The sequence below is a fragment of the Ovis aries genome, chromosome 2, assembly GCF_016772045.2.
Source record: "Ovis aries strain OAR_USU_Benz2616 breed Rambouillet chromosome 2, ARS-UI_Ramb_v3.0, whole genome shotgun sequence".
Lineage (NCBI taxonomy): Eukaryota > Metazoa > Chordata > Mammalia > Artiodactyla > Bovidae > Ovis > Ovis aries.
In genome coordinates this window covers 60,863,498-60,878,331 of record NC_056055.1, presented here as the reverse complement: position 1 = coordinate 60,878,331, position 14,834 = coordinate 60,863,498, and the positions used below count along the sequence as shown (strand labels likewise).

General features: G+C 40.5%; 1 protein-coding gene across 5 annotated transcripts in view; it reads left to right on the top strand.

Moving 5' to 3' along the window:
* PCSK5 (proprotein convertase subtilisin/kexin type 5) overlaps positions 1 to 14,834 on the top strand; it is a 507,422-nt gene that overhangs the window by 39,120 nt on the left and 453,468 nt on the right. For all 5 annotated transcript variants that reach the window (XM_060409352.1, XM_042243336.2, XM_042243335.2 and 2 more), the window contains exon 2: positions 6,036 to 6,140. In XM_060409352.1, coding sequence (XP_060265335.1) covers positions 6,036 to 6,140 — 105 coding nt within the window. The remainder of the gene's footprint in view (positions 1 to 6,035; positions 6,141 to 14,834) is intronic.

The following is a 14,834-nucleotide window of genomic DNA, read 5'->3' as shown; positions in this document are numbered from 1 at the left end:
TTCTCTCCTACTGGCAGAAAAAGAGGGGGGGACAAAGCCTCCAATGATTCTTTTTGTGACAATGATTTTTTTTTTTAATTGCAAGCACTGTGGACTCACTTATTTGGCTTATGTTTTAATGTTCTGATCAAATGCACTTGTCCATGGAAGAACCAGGACAGTGTCTTACTAGTCATTTACACCTTAGTAGAAAGAGTTTATAAAAAGCCTTTCCTAAGAACATAATCTAGTTTGAGTAAAAGTAGTGATAGGAAAATTCTGAGTGCAAGGATGAAGGGCTACGACTAAGGAAGAAAAAGCACAGATGCTTGACAGAATTGTGAATGAGAGATGAAATTCATCAACAATGTTGTGTATAAGAGTTGTGTGGCTAGGCAAGGAAGAGAGTAGCTATATAAAAGAGGAGTTTAAAAAAATCAAATGGGAAGGAATTATTCTTGTTCCTTTATGTGGTGTTAAGGAAAAGTGTGAGCTTTGATCTGCTATTGATCATATACTTCATCTACTCCTACTTCTTGATTTATTTATAAGATGTCCCAGTGTTAGTTATGTATTGTTCCTTGTTTTAGCCCTTGTTGCTATTGCATAACATATAAACACAGTCATGTTTTGTTTTATATTACCCCAGAGGATCTAAATGAAATTCCTGCTTATAGATAATATTACTGCTGTGTTTTCATACACTGTCTTTCTTTTGAATCACTTCCAACATGTTATGACATTTTTCTTCTTAGTGTTTATTAAATGCCCTCAACATGCACAATGCTGTTGAAAGAATATAAAAGACACAATTCTTGCCAATAAGAGACATGTTACTAGATGAGAGGCATAATGATGCTTTTAGGTGTTTTTATATATAGATATTATTTTTATATTTATCTTAAACATATAAGAAAGATATGAAAATATTTAATATAGATTACTTTTTTTTGGATGAGGTAGAATAATTGAACTAATGCACACTGCTCCTTAGCTCTTGGCTTGCCAAAAAATGTAGATGTCTCACCTACCACCTTCAGAACCATAATCCCAGCAGATTTGGGACTTCAGTTAGGGTAGAAATAACCACCCCCCTTTTTTTTTTCTTTTTTGGGGACTTAATTTAATAGCTCTGTGATTCTCATACTGAAGATTTTGAATCAGATAAAGCTCTAACATCTGTAGCTTTAGCAATATAAGTATTCTGATTTTCACATCATTCATTCAAGAGTCTTTTCCCTCCTGAGAACACACTGTGTGTTGAGCCATGTACTGGGAACTGGGAACAAACAGAGGCACCTCTACCTCGTAGGAACTTACAGGCATGCAGGTGGGGACACAGATATTCAAAGAATAATTGCACTAATCCAGGTATGACTAAAGGTATATAATCTTAGGATTCTGTGAGATGATGATGTAATAAAGGAAGCTGACCAGGTCTGGGAGTTTGCAGGCTTCCTTCTTGTGGTGAGACCTACAGGGTAAGGAAGAGAAAGCAAGGTGGGGGCTGCTGGTAGGGAAGGGTGCAACAGGGAGAGGGTCCTGGAACTGAAGGAATTGCCCGCAAATGTGACTTGATTCGAGGCAAGAGGGAGGCAGCACCCGATCCCACAGGCCCTGCAGGTCGAAGGTGGATCATGCTCTACTCCATGAGTCAAGTAAAGCATGTAGACTGCTTCCTGGTACAGCATAAATGTTGATATTATTATTATTTACTTTAAAAACTGTATTAAATAATATTAAATCTTACTATTTATTTTAAGAGCAAAGGGAAGCCATTCAAGGATTTGGATCAGGGGTATGACATATGACAGCCAAATGTACATTTTATACCTAACTCTGGCCACTGTATAGAAAGACTGGAGAGAGGAGTTTGGTGCGAGCAGCTGTGAGAAGCCTAGAAACCAGTGTAGCTATTTAACAGACAGAATATCAGAGTGGACACTGTGTCTCATCTGTAGCCTGGAGCTTGGTTTTGCCTGTAGCCCATGACTTCAGAGGTACATAACTTGGAGGGTCTCTAAGTCACGTGAGATTGTATATGCATAAAATTACTTTTTCAGAAGTTGTCGTCTATCCAATTTGGAATGTTCAGTGGAGCCAACTGCTGCATCCAGTGCTTGGTCTGTTTTGGAAGACATTCACTATTGACTATTAAATAGCTTGGAGAATTCATCAGAAAGGCCAAGTTTCAGAAAAGGCTCCCAAAGCCACTACAGAATGGGCCCCCACCAGCGCAGCTGCTTCTGCTTCAGTGAGGCAGCTGAGGAGAGAGGAAGCTACCCTATGATACCCCTGTAGTTCTTCTCAAATCTCTTTCCAACTGACTGACAAAACAGGATGTGCAAATCAATGCCCAGAAAGCTAGCAACCAGGTACTAAGACCTCTACCACCACCATCATTTAAAAACATAAATGTCTCCAAGAGCATGCCTCACAATGCCATAGTCTGCCTTTTTTTGGTAGAACCTTAATCACATTCAGAACTCTGGTTGCATAGAATTTAGCTCTGCAGTATAGGAAGACTCACTAGAAGGATGTTGGAACGCATCTTGTGAGCCCATCCATGAGATGCACCATGAAACTTAACTAAATTCACCCCGACGTGAGACAGTCAATAAAGGTATACATTTTATCACCTCACAATACCAGCTGTGTGCATTTGGACACTACTAGAGCCTTGACAGCCTCCTTTATCAAATTGGAGATAATGATATTTGTCTTCAAAAGCTGTTGGAGAGATGAAGTTAAACAACATGACATTGGTTCTACATGAAAGTGAAAGGGAAGTTGCTCAGTCGTGTCCGACAGGCATTCAGTAATTGAAGCATCAGCCAATCAGTGAACGCCATTCTGCAACCTATAGAGCAGTGGTCCCCAAGCTCCATGGCAACAGGACCTGGTTTCGTGGAAGACAATTTTTCCATGGACTAGGGGGTGGTGATGGTTTCAGAATGCTTCAAGAGCATTGTATTTACTGTGCACTGTGTTTCTATTATTACATCAGCTCCACCTCAGATCATCAGGCATTAGATCCCAAAGGTTGGGGACCCCTGCTATTGAGGAAATGGAATCCCTTAAAGATGGATATTAAATAAAGATTACTACTAAAAAGACTTATGGCCCAAATAGATGTGGCTCCCTGTATCAGTCCTATGGGATTGGATGAGCATATTTTCCCCTGGAAAAGTAGATGGCATTTGGTTGTGTACTGTTTCAGATATTTGTTTGTGTTAAGTTTAAAAAAAATAATGCATCCACATAAATAATGAAATGAAAATCCTTCTTCTTCAGTTTGTCAAGTTTCCTTCTTGAAGTACCCCATTCATATAAACACACATGTCCTCTAGAGTCTTCCTTTTTCTCCTGAAAGAAATTGGGTCATAATATATGCCTCTCTGCACCTATGTTTATTTATTTACCCCCTACCTTGAAGATCAATCCATTTCAGTTCACGTAGAACCAATCACCCATCGATGGCAGCCAGTTGATTGCCTTCTTTTGCTTTTACAAAATTTGCTCTGCCGAACAGCCATTCTTGTTCATAAGTGACTATTATATCTGTAGAATTAATTTTAAGATGTAGAAAGGCTAAGTCAAAAGTTAAGTACTATGTATAGTTTTATTGATATGACCAAATGACGCTCCAAACACTTGTACCAGAGCTTTACCGACTCTGTATAAGCTGCATTTGTGCCTACATCCTTGTCAACAGTGTATCATCAACCCTTTTGATTTTTGCCAGTGAAATAAGGGAGGTATATCTACCAGAGTAGATCAAGAGGAATCCTGACCAAGAGACAGAGGTGAGGGATTAATTTGAAGATAAGAGGTGAGAGAAGGTAGGATTTAAATATAAATTTACAAAGGAAACTCATAACCTTCTGCCGCTTACTGCGTGACAGGCAGTGACCTGTCGAGGCAATGTACCTGCTGTTACATTCAATCTTTATAGCCATGTGAACTCATAAACACTGTCATCTCCCATTTAACTCTGATGCCCAATTTCTGTGCACTACACTTCCTGTGTCCTTATTTCACAGTTGAGGAAACTAAGGCCCAAAGAGGTTAAGTGATGTATCCCAGATTTCAGCGGAGTTAAGTCAAGATAAGGGTTCCACTTTCCAGCTCCATGTACGTACTGCATTAGGCCAGGATTCTGGCCTGAACCATTGAAGCCGCAAAGGATCTGAATATATTTTCAGGGTGTATTTCATTCATGGTTTAATAGTTGAGTTGAATTCAGTTGTTTCCTATAGTAGAAGAAATTCTGTAATAGTTGAGTGGACATGATCTTAAACACACTGATATTTTTCATGTTAGTAATAAATTCTTCCTCAGAGATTCTCTGTTCCTTTTCACAAAAACTACTGTATTTACCCAAGGAGCATTCTTGACAGATGCTCCATGAGATGAAAGCTCTAAGCTTCTTGGGATTTTAAGATTTTCTGATAAAGGATTAAGCAGCTCCTCCTGAATTCTACCCTTAGTCCGTTGGAATTTTAAAATTGGCCTGTAAATCCTTCTTAAAACACCCTTAGAGACTGGGACTGGCAGCTGTGCCCTCTTCCTTATTGTTTTCTATTACTTCAGAGATCAGGATCACTGAGATTAGAAGTTTTAGCTAGAATTTCCTCATTTCCCACTTGTTTGCAGAGTCCAGGATCTCTTCTGTGTATATCTGGGCAGTTTCCACTTGAATCAGAAGTGGGAGACTACAGACATTCATATTTAATGAAGATAAGAAATATTTAATTAAAGCATGAAGTCCCAGTGAGGAGATGACTCTTAAATGGCACAGAAATTTGGTTAATCATCCCTATTGGAAGGGTGGGATGATGTTTGAGAATGTGATGAAAAGATGGGAATAAAAATAAACCCTTTATCTGAAAAAAGTAAGCTGAGCCAATGACTTCTGTTTTTTTAAATTAAGAAGGCCTAACTTTGGAATTGTCCTCATTGGAAAACATCTTGATCATAGTCATTCTTTTACAGTAGAGCAGTGCTGTTCTAGCAGTGGAGAAATAGACCCTTAATATATTTGCCCAAAAGCAAGGAAAGTATAAGTGTTAAAGAATGGAATCTGAGAGCCGTAGTGATCTTAGGCATGAACTAGCCTGAAGTCCAATTTTATAGACAATGAAACTGAGGCATAGTAAGTATATGCAATTTATTCACAAAGACATTTTTGGTAACTGTAAGCCAAATCTAGAACCAAGCTCTCCTGCATTAGCTCGTTGCATGATTTAATGTCCATTATGTGATCCATATTTCATGATCTACTGAAAGAATATGATTGTCTTGGATTGTGGTTTTTTTTTTTTAGAATGTACAGGGATTTATTTTTACAGCTATCCTAAATCTGATTGTTTTTAACTAAAGAAAGGGGTACATAAATGAGAAGAAAAATCTGTTAAAGAAATGGTTAAGATAAGGGCAATTAAGCTATTTTCACACAGGAAGCTTAGCTGATAAGACATGTAATCTTTTGTTTTAGAAATTCTGCTTTTAGTTTTGCAGCACATGAATAAGGGCTATGTATTTATACTGTCCACTGAAGTCAGGAAACAAACTAGGTAGTGTTTTCTTTGCAAATGATAAACTGCTTAGGACTTGTTTCAAATTAATGATATAAGTAATCTAACAAGGTCTTTCATTGTACATTTATCAGAGCGAACAAAATGCAATGTGTTTTTATAACCAGATAGCTATTCGATTTTTTTTTTTCTTTCCCACATTTGGATATAGATTGATAAAGAATTACTTAAAATGCTGCATATAAATTAAACATTAAAAAAGAGATAGGGAGAGCCTAGGCTGCCCCATTATAATCTTTAGTTCTGCAGTCACTGCCTCAAGGACACTCATTTCATATCACATGTCCTTCTTTTGAAAAGTGATCACCAAGGTTCAAGTAACATTTAAGCGTGGCCAGCAACTGCATAATTTATGGGGGGTTTTTTGGGGTATAGTGTTCTTATTTTAATGAAAAACAAGAAAACAAAGATTTTTTCATACATCAACTCTCTTTTGTTCTTCCCTCCTACCTTTTGCAGATCGGGGCCCTGAAGGATTACTACCACTTCTATCACAGCAGGACGATTAAAAGGTCAGTTCTCTCAAGCAGAGGAACCCACAGTTTCATTTCAATGGAACCAAAGGTAAGAAGAACCAGCTGGGTGGGGACCAAGAGATAGATCTTCTGCATTTTTCATTGGTAATCTCACACTAGGAGCTGGCAACTAGCACGAAGGCTTAAATTTCAAGAGCAATCATACTATCCAGTATCTTTGTTTCCTTTTCGGACCAAAAATAGGCAATGGTTTGATTTCTTATTGAAGTGCCTGTATCATCCTAGTTGTAGAACAGCCCAGGGCTATCAGAAGTAGGAGTTGTCACAGAGAAATGAAAAGAGAGTATATGTGAGGGCAGATAGGGATGTATTCAGAAATAGTGAAGTGTTAAGGAGACCATACCTTCTGCGTATTTGCATACAAATCTGAAGTTCTATCTGAGCTCCATACAGGATCTCTTCCAGAAGCTTCAGGTCACCATGATCCTTGCAGTTTCAGTTGGCATTAATAGAGCCAGTCCATTGGGACCCCAAAGACCAGACCATGGCCTAGACCATGTCTGAGACAGGAGGAATTCTGAGCACAGAATGGATAGAAGCTGGCTACCTCTCTTGGGGGCTCATCAGAGATCTTTCTTACACGTTGTCTTGACCCCAGTCCTTTGGGGCTGTACAGAAAGCATAATCCTAGGAGAAGCTTGGAGGACATCTGTGTCTATGTCTAGATTCTCACGGTCCATGTTGGTGGCAGTTCAGCTTTGAAATGAGAGATAGTAAGTGGTGGTGTTGTATTAGGGGCAAACAGGCTAGTTAATTGGCAGCTAAAGCTCTGGGGATGAGTTAACTGTCTGTCCTTATTAAGTTGGAGGAAGGGATTGTCTCTGACAGAGAACCACTTGGCCTCCCAGATATGGCGAGTAAGGAGGAAGAGAGGACACGGTACCAACCTGGTCGTCTGTGGGTTCGTATTTGTTGTTTACTCATTAGGAAGTGTTACTTTTTCCTTGTTATGATTAGGGTTTACTGTATGAGCTCATTTTCAAATAAATTGGTCAGCAAGTCCCTACCAGTGAGCATAACAATCTCACCTAGAGATTCCTCGAAAATTATATTCCTTATTAAAGCAACAAGATCCCTATTTGAATTAATATGCAAATCAGGTTTGCAGTTTGGAGTCCTGCCCTCGGTTATGTGCCACAGTTTGCCTTGTTTAATTTTTTTCTGGAATATTATCACATAGTTGTCATGATTGTAAAATTATATCTTGGTGGTTAGAAAAAACACTTTTGTCATAGGGCCCAATTTTCCATGGGTTAGAGGAACATCCCCTGATACTTAATACTCTGGCAGCCTGTGGATTATATAAATATATATATTTCCCCTTCATCTCTATTCAGAATTAAATGTTACTGGAAAAGCAATCTGTTAGGACGTTCTTGAATTAGCAAAGTTTTTGAAGCAGAGTCACGTTTTTCATCTGTTAACTTTTCCAAAGCTTTCTTGAACTTCAATAATTTAAATGATTTTAATTTCAGACCTCATGTGCATAGTCAATGTGAATTTGAAAATCCGAGTACTAATTGGTTTGGGAGGTTAGAACAGAAGAAAACATAGAGCTGTTTCAATCCTTAATGTTTCTTGGGGACGCTCAGTCTTCCCTTCCTATCTCAATGTATCAGATTGCACGTGCAGGACCCAACCGAGACCTCGGATGCTGGAACACACAGTGCTCAGTGTGTTCGTCCTTCCCCACCCAGCGCAGAGAAGCAGGGCTGGTTCATGCCAGCCTCAGGGTACACGCTCAGTTCCTCCTCCTCCTCAGTGCAAGGAACAGCTCAGGGTAGCACTGTGCCTTCCTCCTCATTCTGACACCCCTGCCCCTCTTTCCCACCCAGCTGTTTATACAAGAGATGCCACAATTCTACCAACTTTGCAGATGGAGGGCCCCAAACGGGCAACTGTCCACAGTTTTTTTCAGATATTTCTTAAAGTCCGATCATTCCTTCAACTGGTCATTTCTTGAGCCTCTGGGATATGCCAGCCCCTGTGTTAGGCTTTGAGGATTTGTGGATAGGGTGGTCCCCTTAGCAAGCTTGCTGCAGCCTCCCACAGTAGCTTTCAGATGTAGCCTTTTTAAATTACAAGATGTTACAATGCTTCTCAGTGTTGGGGATGGAGGAGCAAAGGAGATGGGGTCTACTATATTCTTCCTCCTTCTCAGTTTCCTCCTCAAAAAGCTCAGGGCTGCTTAGGTTAAGTTTCCTTTTTAATTGAAAAAAAAGAAAAAAAAAACCACCTTTATTACAGAGAAGCTGCAAAAGCATTATGAAGAATTCCTATGTTTGCTTTCCAGAGTCCCCAAATGTTAACATTCTTTTACATTTTATCATGCTTACTTGATCATTTTCTCTCTCTCCTCTCTATACACATGCAGGCACAGGTATGTATATAAATTTCTTCTGGAAAATTTGGGTGCAAATTGCAGACACAATGCCCCTTTAAATACTTCACTGTGTATTTACTAAAACCATGGACATTTTTGACACATAACCAGGTGTACATTGGCTCACATTTTGGTAAAATCTGTATATTAACATTGATTCAGTATTACTATCTCATTTACACATTTTATTCATATCTTGCCAGTTGTCTCTTTTCTAAGCCAGGAGCATATCAGTTGTCATGTTCCCCAAGCCCCTTCGGTATAAACACTGTCATACTTTCATCTTTTTGTTTTCTTTCTCCTTCCTTTCCCTTCTTTTCCCCTCTCTTTTCTTTCACGATCTAGAACTTTTGCAGAGTACTGACCAATTATTTTGGCGAATCTCTCAAGTTGGGCTTGTCTGATTGTTTGTGATTAGATTCAGGCTTGGTAAGAACCCGAGAAGTGCTGTGTTCTTCCCAGTGTATCAGATCAGGAGGTACATGACATTGATGTGTTTCATTTTCCTTGATTTTAATTTCGGTTACTTGATGAAGGTGGTGTCTGCCAGTTTTTTTTTTTTTTTTTTTAATTTTCCTCCCACTTAATTAATAACTGTTTTGTGGGGAAAGATTTGGAGACTATGTAAATTTCTATTGGCTGACTTTATATTTTTTCACTCCCAGCAGACCTCATGGGGAGTATAAAGTGGCAGTGTGACTTGCTTTCTAGGCAGATCTCCTTTTCTTTAATCTTGGGTGTGTGTGTGGTGGATGCTTTGTGTGCCAGAGTTGGAAGCACTTTTATGATTAGGGGATGGACCATGTGAAATGGCTTGGTGGAAAACATTGGTGATGCGTGAAGTTATTTTTGTTCATCGTCTCCAGAATAGGAAAACACACATGGGTGAATTGCAAGAAATACATTCACTCAACAGATCCTAGCTTTTACTTGCTGGAGTAAATTGCATGGCTCTTTCTGCTCCCTGCTATTGTTTTTACTTAGAGGGTTCTAAAGAAGGATATGCAAAAGTAGCAATGTTGTTAAGAATAACCCTCTTGGTGCTAAGAAAATGCTGTGGTCAGTTGGGGCACATGAGCACAGAGAACAAGAATAGACTGGATTCCCATATGTTAACAGTATGTTATGATTAGCTTTCAAATGACAGGGATCCACAGACTTCTAAGATAGCATTGCTATACAATAATAATACAGTTTGGAGAAAAGTGTTGGTACAGTGTTACAGCAGTTGGTAGGGTGAGTCTTATAATGTTCTTGACTCACCAACTTTTCTCCAAAAGACCTAGGTTAAATTTGAGAAACAGCAGTCTTGAGTTAACATTCCCAGAAGCCTCTCATTAATCTGCTTAGAAATCTTTGCCAGCCCTGTGGCATTTTGGTCAAAGAGGGCGTTATCTACAGGAGCTCTTGTGAATAAAAGTTCTTTACAGCTCTTTAGCTGCCCATGCAGATACAGGCGGGGGCAGAGGAGATACTTTTCTTCCATTCTTCTCCTCCTTCCCCAGAACAGAAAGTCAGAATCCTACATTTCCCATTAGAGCAGGCTTTTAAAAACAAAAAATATAAACTGTTACTCAGAGAGCCCCCATGACCTCTCCATGTATAGTTAATATACAAACACAACTTCTGCCTTTGCCCATTAGATTTTATCTTGAAGATATTGGCCTTTCAATCTCTTATCTTTTCTAATCCCTTTTCTGTCTTCAAATATAAAGATCAATTTTTATCCAAATCTAGGATAGTATTACCTTCTGCTCTGGTCTCAGGGATGAGCAACTTATCCTGTCTTATTTTTTCCTAAAGTTCATCTTATCAACCCATGTTGTTGCATGGGTGTTGTATGGCTGTGTATCTCAAATACAGTAAAGCTATTAACATCGTTTTATTTATTGTGCAGTCATAGGCTCCCTGGAGAAGGCAATGGCAGCCCACTCCAGTACTCTTGCCTGGAAAATCCCATGGATGGAGGAGCCTGGTAGGCTGCAGCCCATGGGGTCGCGAAGAGTCAGACATGACTGAGCAACTTCCCTTTCACTTTTCACTTTCATGCATTGGAGAAGCAAATGGCAACCCACTCCAGTGTTCTTGCCTGGAGAATCCCAGGGACGGGGGAGCCTGGTGGGCTGCCGTCTATGGGGTCACACAGAGTTGGATACGACTGAAGCGACCTAGCAGCAGCAGCAGCATCGGCTCTTTAGAGTAAGATTTCTCTCTCTTTGATTCAATAGCTTTCATACCCTCCATCATATTCGTATGAGGATCATTTTCAGATCTGTTAAACATGCCCAATGACAGAAAGCTGAGTAATGGACAAGGCAAACATTTCTATAATTGAAGAGATTTAACGTGTTGAGCTAAAATCTGCTTGCCTGTAACTTCTACCCATAGGATCTACTTTTACCTTCTAGATGTATACATTACAGTTCTTTATATATTTGGAGCCCATCACTTAGTCATACAGAACTGCAATTGGTCCTCTGTCGGTGTGGCCCAGAATTAAGTTCAAAGCTTTAGTTTACAGAGAAATTGCTCATTTGTTACACTTATACATAAGCCATTTCCTCTGAAGGGAATTTTAGAACAGGGCATTCGAACTTTGTACAATGACAGCTAAAGGAGTGTAGGAAAAAGACAGACAAGAAGGGAGAATGAAGTGATTAGAGAAAGTTGGCAAGATCAGATGAAGTCAAAACTGTGAAGGAAGAAAGGTAAGCTCAGATTTCTTGGTAATCCTGGTTGGCGCCCATTGTATCCAGGATTTGATTTTCAGATGATAGGAATTTTTCTTTTGGCCTCAAGGGTGAAGACCATGTAATGTCCCAGTTCATCTCACTACCCTCTTCCCCTCTTAGTGTCTATATGCTTGTTCTCTGGGTCTATGTCTCTATTTCTGTTTTGCAGACAAGGTCATCTATACCATTTTTCTAGATTCCACATATATGCATTAATATACGATATTGGTTTCGCTCTTTCTGACTTATTTCACCCTGTATGACAGTTTCTAGGTCAATCCACATCTTTGCAAATGACCCAGTTTTATTCCTTCTTATGGCTGAGGAATATGCCATTGTGTGTGTGTGTGTGTATACACACTGTTGATACCATGTATAAACTAGATAGCTCATGAGAACCTACTGTATAGCTCAGGGGGCTGTACGCAGTGCTCTCTGGTGACCTAAATGGAAAGGAAATCCAGAAAAGAGGCAATGTATGTATACATGGCCTTCCCAGGTGGCACTAGAGGTAAAGAACCCATTTGCCAATGCAGGAGACATAAGAGATGCAGGTTTGATCCCTAGATCGGGAAGATCCAGTAGACGAGGGCATGGCAACCCCCTCCAGTATCCTTGCCTGGAGAATCCATGGATAGAGGAGCCTGGTGGGCTACAGTCCATGGGGTTGCAAAGAGTTGGATGCAGTTGAACGACTTAGCACTTTTCCACATGTATACATAAAGCTGATGCACTTTGCTGTACAGCAGAAATGAATACAACATTGTAAAGCAGTTGAGCGTGTATATGCGCTACATTCCAATAAAAACTAATTTTAAAAAGGCCATGTGATGAAGTAAAGTGAGAGTACAGGAGTACTTTGTTGTACATAGTGGTCATGTTCCTGAAAAGTTGTATACATCTATTTATCAGGCACACCCCATTTCCCATGGATTCACTTTATAATTTCAGAATCAGTTTATCTTCACTGTAGATTGACATATCACTGATCTATGGAGACGACCAGCACATTAGTTTAGTCTATTTCTTAATTCTGAAGCAAACCATTTATAAGTTGCTTGCACACACCTGATCTGCCCAGGGGACCTTTGAAAGTAAAGAAACCTTATTCAGTTAGAAATAGATGCTCAGGAGTGTCTGCGCTCCATCTTGCCCTGTTCCCAGGCATGAACTGCAGCGTTGCCTCTTCCACATTCCTTCTACCCTGTAGAGTACAAGTGCTTCCTGTTCCGGCTGCTGCCCCAGTTCTTCTCACCTCACATGCCCTCATTGCAATTGGGGTTCCCCTGGACTGCTTTCTCTGGTAGGTTAGTTTTCTGCTTTCTGGTCTGAAATTGATGCTAACTTCATGATTTCACTTTATTCTGTGAAGTACAGTTTTATAACAACATTCCTGGGCTTGTGCTCAGTGACTGGGCTTGTGGGAAGATTCTGGGTATGTTCATTTGGACGAGAGGGGCAGTCTTCTGGGGGGCAGGAACCCGAGGCTGTGTGTTCTCAGCATGTGTCATAACCCTGATGACTACACACTTGCCTCGCAGGATCTCACCAGTGAATAAAGGTAGTTACCAGATATCTTGAGAATGCCTTGTGTTCTTCTGGAAGCAGTGTGGACTTGGGTCTGATGATAAGCAGAGAGGATGTGGACGTAGTGCTCAACAGGCATGTTGGGGGGCTCTCTTGTTCTGGATGACCTTCTTTAACCACCTTTCACCAGTTATGAAATGTGACTGCTATAGCAAAGTCCTGGCTTCAGCTTTTGATAGCATTTCTGTGCCTTTGCAAACCCTGCTAGATTGTGTAGACTCTTGGGAGAAGCATTTCAGCTGTAAGTTTGCAACGTGTGATGCAGGTAGAATGGCAGGATGGCTGGGAGTGTAGCAGAGACAGGAGTGTGTGGGTACAGATGCCACTAAGTCCTCCGCCTTCCCTTCTTTTCTGTCTTGTTTTCACACTCCTAGATGTCTGAATGATCAGAAACCAGAGAGTCAGATTGTATACGGCTAGGTTCTCTGATGGGAGAGTTTGGGTCATGACCCAAATCCCTCATAGACAGGAGTGAATTCAAAAAGTAGTTTTTAAAGCTACTTTGGAAAAGTTGCCAAATCTTTATTAGAGAGCACTTGGCAGCCTTTCATTTTGAAAGTTATAAACTCACATGCCCACAGTGGATTGGAGATAAGAAACAAGTATGATGGGCCAGATGGAAGATCAGTGGGCACAGGACAGAGGGGAGAGCCCCTGCCACGTGTGTGGGAGTAGCCACTGCCCAGCAGCATCATGTTGGTGAGCTGGCTCGGGCCTGCCACTTCAGAACCGGCAAGTCTGGACTTTCACAGGACATTTCTCAATTTGAAATGTTGGCCAGTGATTTGAAAGTTTAAACATATGCATGGGGCCAACAAAAATGCATCCGAAGGGTACCCCAGGTTGTCATCCCTGAGATGGGCAAGGTGGGAAGGCAGGTGTCAGCACCTTCATAATTTGGCCTCGGTCTTACCCTGACCTGAATGCTGGTTTCAGTGTGTCAGTCACCCTCCCCTGGGTGGATCAAGCATGATTTTTCTCTATGTCTTAGTCTCCAAACCAAAATATCAAGATTTTTAAGGATAAATAATAGGCTCAGGGCTCTTGAGTTTTGAGGAAGAGGCTGCTGCAGGTGAGGACATGGTGGTGGTGGTGGTGTGGGGAATGGTCATTCTAGCTCTTCTTATGTTTTTAACCAGTTTTCCACTGACAACAGTCTCAACAGGAAATGAAGCCTGGAGGAAACAGGATAAGTTGAAGAAAAGAACAAACAACAAATACAGTAATGACCATGTAAACATAGGAAGAGGAATTAGGACAGGGGTAGGGTAGATTATGGATTTTTGTCACTTCAGTCACTTGAAGGAGAAGTCAGATGTAAAACCTTTATTATTTTCTTAGTTTATTTAGTATTTCTAAGGTATGAGCTTCTTATTTAACTTATATGCAGAGTACATCATGAGAAACGCTGGGCTGGAAAAAGCACAAGCTGGAATCAAGATTGCCGGGAGAAATATCAATAACCTCAGATATGCAGATGACACCACCCTTATGGCAGACAGTGAAGAGGAGCTAAAAGCCTCTTGATGAAAGTGAAAGTGGAGAGTGAAAAAGTTGACTTATAACATTCAGAAAACGAAGATCATGGCATCTGGTCCCATCACTTCATGGGAAATAGATGGGGAAACAGTGTAAACAGTGTCAGACTTTATTTTGGGGGGCTCTAAAATCACTGCAGATGGTGACTGCAGCCATGAAATTAAAAGATGCTTACTCCTTGGAAGAAAAGTTATGACCAACCTAGATAGCATGTTGAAAAGCAGAGACATTACTTTGCCAAAAAAGGTCCATCTAGTCAAGGCTATGGTTTTCCAGTGGTCATGTATGGATGTGAGAGTTGGACTGTGAAGAAAGCTGAGCGCTGAAGAACTGATGCTTTTGAACTGTGGTGTTGGAGAAGACTCTTGAGAGTCCCTTGGACTGCAAGGAGATCCAACCAGTCCATTCTGAAGGAGATCAACCCTGGGATTTCTTTGGAAGGAATGATGCTAAAGCTGAAACTCCAGTACTTTGGCCACCT